Source organism: Temnothorax americanus, unplaced genomic scaffold, assembly GCF_048541705.1.
Source record: "Temnothorax americanus isolate GAGA-0224 unplaced genomic scaffold, ASM4854170v1 Scaffold27, whole genome shotgun sequence".
NCBI classification, from domain to species: domain Eukaryota; kingdom Metazoa; phylum Arthropoda; class Insecta; order Hymenoptera; family Formicidae; genus Temnothorax; species Temnothorax americanus.
This window is the reverse complement of record NW_027509411.1, coordinates 553,665-560,651: the sequence shown is the minus strand read 5'-3', so window position 1 is coordinate 560,651 and position 6,987 is coordinate 553,665. Positions and strand designations below refer to the sequence as shown.

Below are 6,987 nucleotides of genomic sequence, written 5' to 3'. Positions count from 1 at the left end.
TCACGCCCTTACGCGTCAGCTTTCTTAAAACCGAAAATAGCCCTCTTACGCCTACTCTTACTTCTTACTCCACGCTTATACTCCGTGTATTGTAGACGACGCTTACCTCCCTCCCGGACCCCGTTTCCCCATGACACTGTTCGTAGTAAATGAAAAATATTATCGGTTTGCTCTTTCAAGAGATTTTTCTTATATAAATGCTGTTATATTGCGTAACAATTTAATCGTCGGCAATTAATATAATCGTTGATAATTAATAACAATTATTGCAGTTAGTTCGTGTACTATATATGTTTACGGAAGCGTTTACTTTAGTAACTTATTTTACAATTATAAATATTCGAATCCATTATCTCTTGCACGGTTTTTCGCAGTAAGATTTAAAATTCCCATCAGCTTCTCTCAAGATGCACAAAGCTTGAATAGTTATTGTGAAAATCTTCAGCTACTTTATTCTATTGAAGAGCCCATCTCCTTCGTAGCCTATTACAATTTTGCTTGACGATCGAGTTTTGAAATTGGCTTACTGGTCGCACTGGTGACAGAACCAGACGATTTTCTTCAATCGCTGTGCGAAGACTCGACAACAACATTCCGGCCGAAATCTACTTTCCGCTTGCCTGCAAAGTTCTAACGGTAAGTATTTCTTTTCTTCAAATGGATGAAGTATGTACAAAGCTATTCCCAAGAGAAGACCAGTTTCATTTTCTGGAAAATTTTTAATCTTGTTTACTCTAATATTATGATATTTACATAGGCTGTTCTCCAATATTTACTGCTAGCCTGAGAATTTAGTTTACGTTACTACAGATTTTTAGTAATGGCAGTGAATAAGAGAAAATTAATTGAGAAAAAAGAGTGATAAAAAAGAAAATAAGTAATACTTTTATGCTGTATAAATATGTGATAAAATAAAGAGAAAGTAAATGTGTGGCACGTAATTATCATATTTTGTACATTAAACATGTAACTATATAGATGATTCATATATTTTATGCAATTATGCAAATTTGTGTAGAAAAACTTTAATGCAACTGCTAATTTTTAAATGCACCATTGAACTCAAAGTAAAGAAATCTTATTTTGCATGCATTTATAAATCCCTATATAAATATCAAGCTTGGATATCCTTGTATTTTCTATATAACTTTATACTGTAATCGAAAAGCCCAGCTTTATTCCGAATGTACCGTTTCCGAGATGATGTGTTTATTTTAAATTGTTGAAGACGTGTAAGTTCAGAATTTGTTGTCAGAATCACAATTTATATGTATATTAAATATAAAAATGCTTAGCCATAAAATTCAGTTTGTTATTAACTGTAGAATAAAGAAGACGACAAGAAATATTTCCTGCATTAATTAAAATCTGATTTTTTGATAATAAATTTAATATATTTCAGCAGCACTTTTTGCTTAGTATTTCCGACAATGAATCCAATACGTTCGACAACTTTCCGCGGCGATGAGAAGTCAAGATCAACACGTAGTGAAGATCACAATACTTATTCAGTTTTACGTTCAAGAACCGAAGACGAAAAGCAGAGACGTAGACGAGAATGGCAACGCCAGCAAGAACGAGAGAGACAACATGAAAAATTGAAACAGCAAAAGATTTTAGAATATGAAAGAAAACGTGCACAAGCTTTAAAATATGCTGAGGGAAAATCCTCGCGTCATAGTCGAAGCAAAAGCGGTAGTGAGTCTCCCTCGCATCTTCGGTATAGAGGTAGATCTACGTCAACTGCTTCCAAATCTGGTAGTTTGCATGAAAAGTGAGTTTACAACATACATATAACTATATGCCTTTATATCTTTATTTTGACTTGATAGAGATAAGGTGACCAAAACTTTCAAATATCTGAAAAAGATATTTCAATAAAATAAATTCGTATAAAACAATTTATTGATAGAGAAAATTGCTCTTACAAGTTGAGATATAAATAAATTCATCTTAGCTTGTTAGTAGGGCTTGTTAATAGAAAACTATAATTTCAATGCCAGATCAGAATAAGGCGCAAGATGTACAGAGATAAATGTATGTTTCTTTCACTTTTAAAAGGATTTTTTTTAATTGTATCACTATATTCATTATGTAAATAATAGAATAAAGAAATAGGACTATTTTTCTAGAATATTATATCTGGTTATTTTAATACAAAGAGTATAAGAATTACAATTAATTTAAAATATTATGATTGAATTCTCTTTAGATTAGATGAGCCTACAAGCGGAACAGTACCTTTGTTTAGAGGTCCTCAGAATGCACAGATTAATACTAGGGAACTACGTCGAATTAAAGTTGATATTCACAGGAATATTCCTGTACAAGGACCTGTTCCAGAATTAGAGCGAGATATACTTAATCCTGAAGATGTGATCGTCAAAAGAAGAAAGGGTAAAATGTTACATTCTTTAAATCTTTATGTTTCTGTAAATTCTCTCTTTTCCGTAGAAATTCAGTTGTTTTCAACATTATAATTTAACAAAAAAAAATGAGATGTTTACTGAAAACAAATGCTCACGCTTATAATAAAACAAATATTACAATATTGTTATATGCAAATAATAGCGTTTTTGTCTGGGCCGGGTTTGCTCGCTCTGAGAGCGATTAATGACGTCACTTCGGCAAATCGACCAATGTTATTGTTCGATTTCGACGCCCAGTCGAAAACGCTATAAGAAATTATACAGATGGTTACACATGATTTTGTAACTGCCGTTGTTTATAAACTAGGAATCCTCATAAAAAGGATAGAGATATTCGCTATATAATTATTGTTAATTCCATACTTGTTAACATATAAGAATTCAAACAAAGTAAAGAATATAGAAAATAAGAAAGTGATTTAAAAACAATTTTGTACAAATTTAACACATATTTCGTATTTTAAAGTATCTTTGAAAGTAACATAGTTATTTTAAGTAAATTTAAAAAAAAAGTTTATATTTCTGCATTGATTGCCTGCATATAAAGAAATATCCATAATGTTCAAGTGGCATTATATTACGATTTGATGAAAGTTACAATAGCTTTAAAGCTACAATTGCGAACTTAAAGAAAGCAACGAAGATTTTATCCTACAAGACCAATTAGTTTTGTCTATTTATAATAACATTTTATTTATTTGAAGCGTAATTTTTATATATTTACATAAAATTGTATTTATCGTAGAATCATCATGGAAGATACCTGCATTTTGGAATTTTTTTCTGAAAGATCTTGTCAAGATTTTGTTTCTAATACATATGTATAACATTTTAATGCAGTCGAGTAGTACTTTCTTTTATTCTAATGTAATATATGTAATTTAACATAATAATAATAATGGGTTAATAGTTATTTAACAAATTATATGGAATTACAATCTTAATTTTATTTAAAATACAGAACCAATTATTTCTTAAAAATATTATGATTAAAAAATAATGACACTTAAATTTTAATGACTTTTAATTTTATATGTTATACAAATAAACAGTTATTTTATATCTCTTAATTTTGGAATGCAGTTTACTTCAAAGAGTTTTATGTAGCGGCGGAGTTTTATGTAAATTTCATACAACTTACAAGATACTCTGGAGATTCTACATCTTGGAAGACAACATATCAAGAGATATTAAGAGAATGGTGGCTAAAAAAATATTAATGTGGAAATAATAATAGTATATATAATTAACTTTCGGTTTCTGTTTTTAAAAAAGTGTTTATATCGTACACAAAATTCTTTCTTCTTCTTTCAAAGAGGACATTTTTCTTTTGACTAATGCATTAGACTTATCAGAACTGGGTAAATAAGAAATCACTAAAAGACTAATAAAATGAATAAAATAAATCATACAGGAGAAGGATGTAAACCAATATTCGACAGGGAAGAAATAAAAAAGACTACAATCAAAACTAATGAAATAGAAGAACGACGCACAGGTGTAGCTATAGATAAAGAACGAGAGCGAGTATGTATATATTATATAAATAATTATTATTCATTATTAATTCTTAAATTATACCAATTAAACCTGAATATATAAAATCACATTAGATATTTTTCAAAATACTCGAAATTCTTTGAATAAGAAAAGTACAACGTACATGAAATTATTCTATATATATTAATGTATGATACACATATAAAATATACATATACAGAACTTAATTAGAACTACATATATTCATTGAATACAGAATATACATATATAATGTGACTAATTTCTGGATATATATTTTTATTTATAGATCATTTCTTTAATTTAAAAAATAAATATATTTTATATATGTGTCAAGAAATATAGATAAATATTTTAGTTTAGGTGTTTGAGGCTCCATAATGAATAATACAACATAGCATTCTTTAAAAACATAGTATATACATATAACACTACATATAATATTACAGCCTCGACAAACAAATCACGTACTTCAAGGAGACGATCTTTATTCTTGAGTCCAATTAGGAATCATATTAATAGTTCCGGATATCCGCCATCTTATCAACCTAGGTTCGTTTCTCTCGCGATGACAATATTCTTTATACTAGATATATATATTCTTTAATGTATTTACTTATGATCTTAGACACCGCATAGACTTGAAGCATCAGGATAACAAGAGAGAAAATTGTGATATTCGTAAAAATGATGGGTAAAGCTAGCTTTAGTTGTAATTTATTTATTGATGAAAAGAAATTCAATCTTGTTTTTAAAATAATCAAAAGCAAATAAGAGTATTATATAATTAAGAACAATTAAATAGCTGTTTTATATTTCTGAAAAGTATATTCTCTTTCTATATTTTGTAGGGCAAGCAGTTTAGAGAAACGTAGAGTATATAAAGAGAAATACACAGAAAGAGATGCAAATAAACATGATGCTAATCGATCCCGTTCTAGAGAGCTGCACAACTCATATTCGAGGTATGGAGTAAAATCATTAATATAGAACTTATAGATTATTTTAATTTTAGATAAATTAATACTTTTATTATTATAAATATTTAAATTATTTTTAATTTGTTACGACTTAAAGATATTACCAGGCTTGATTAATTTATTTGTAAAATGAAAAAAGAGTGCCAATTAAACCATTCTTTAATAGTTATGAATAGTCATTTCTAATCATTATCCTTACAGGCCGTTTATGGAAGAGAAATCTTATCGCGACAGATATTGTGAGAGGTCAAATGAACGTTCCTATGAAAGAAGAGATAGAGATAGAGACAGGGACAGAAACAAACCCGGGGGCACGGGTTTCTGTTATCCGATCGAGCTGAGCTTTGGCATGGATTATTTTTTTTTGCGAACTGGAAACATTCTGGGTGGTGCCGCAGAATAAATTTAAAAGACGAAAAATAAGGGCCATCCTGATGTGTGTGTGTGTGTGTGTATATATATATATTTTCACAAGATTCGGACCATTTTAAAACAATGGAACATATTTCATACTTAGTCAATAGCAATGAAAATAATAGTTCATCTTGGATACGCAATCAAGGTTTTATTATATTATAGAACGTAGTATTAAAATGAATTATAATGCTTGAGAGAGAGAGAGAGTGAATTAAATATATTATATATGTAAAGTCTGCATGAAATATAAATGGAGGAGTAAAAGCTATAGTAGTAGCGTAACTCTAATTTTTTAAGATATTGACTCGTGTGCATAAATGCAATCTATACAGTATATATAAATTGCACCTATGCACACGAGTCAATATTTTAAAAAAATTTGACTATTATGGCTTTTACTCCTCCAAATAATACAATTATAATATAATTAAAAGGGTAATTATTCAGTTTACGCCCCTCACCACCGATTTTGATGAACTTAGGCTTATTCGACGCGTTTTTGCACGAAACGAACGAATCTGACAGAAAAAAGTGTCGCTCTGCCCCGCGACGCGAGATATTAATCGTTAAAGTTGACAGGAATCAGGTTATGATTCCTGTCATACCGACAACATGTAGCAACACAGCAACACTGAACCATGGTGGAAGGTGGAAGTAATAAGGTGTGCTTATGCGCACGTTTTTTGCAATATCCAATCACAGAACGTGACAGAAGTCCGCCATGTTTTTTTAATTTTGGTAGGAGATTCAAACGGAAACACACCGACACAAGAATCTGTTAAGTAGTTTGAGTTCAAAATGGACGATTTTTGTCATGATGCGCAGAACAGACGAAAATGTGTCCGCAATACGAGCACCTTATTACTTCCACCATGCACTGAACCATAGTTTCCTCGTTTGTTGAAGAAACCTCCTCGAGGGGATGATTCGTCAAAGAGACGATTGAGTCAAGCCGGAACAGCTCTGAGGCAGATATCAAGAAGTTATACATAAATGCACTGACGCTAAAAGTAAAATGACACTGCATGCTGAATAAGAGAATAATCGAAAGAATAAATAAAGAATAACTGAAGAAATAATGAATGATAAATGTGTCCCGGCTTCACACACGGTTTTTATTCGAATGCTAGCCGAATTTGCCGTGCTACTATTTGCTCGTGAGCGAATATAGGGGCAATTTTGGGGAGGTTTCTCCAGCTGTCATTGGTTAGAATTATCTATTATCTAACGCTCCCGAGAATTCCGAGGAAGCTTAGATCCGGCAAATGTAAGCAAGGATTTCGCGACTGGTAACCCGAGTAATTTCCTCGCGTTATCAGCCGGATGCTTCGTCGCCGAAGATGAAACTAGATCCTTTACGGTTCTTTAATTCCTGCCGACGTTTCGACGCTGACAAATCGCGCTTAAATACAAGTGTAAACACTTGATGCAAACTGGCGCTAGTAATGTGGCGTTTACTGGCGGTTATTGGCCAAAGCATATAACCTCAAAATTTGAGGTTATATGGTTGTTGTCATTTACTGTGTGTTTAATAAATGTTAAATATTTTCCATATTATACGCCAATCACTGTGTAAACACTTGTGAGTTTGCCAGTTGGTTCTGGCGCCAATGAATGCCAGTCAGTTGGCGCCACCAATCATT

General features: G+C 31.1%; 1 protein-coding gene across 1 annotated transcript; it reads left to right on the top strand.

The window, feature by feature from the left end:
- Positions 1–95: 95 nt before the first annotated feature.
- LOC143899503 (uncharacterized) lies at positions 96–6,117 on the top strand. The gene is made up of 8 exons (XM_077409832.1): positions 96–636; positions 1,403–1,774; positions 2,213–2,397; positions 3,844–3,960; positions 4,397–4,499; positions 4,576–4,641; positions 4,799–4,912; positions 5,129–6,117. Exons 2-8 carry the CDS (start codon positions 1,431–1,433, stop codon positions 5,328–5,330), a joined length of 1,131 nt encoding a protein of 376 aa, XP_077265958.1. The 5' UTR covers positions 96–636; positions 1,403–1,430; the 3' UTR covers positions 5,331–6,117.
- The last annotated feature ends 870 nt before the right edge of the window (positions 6,118–6,987 follow it).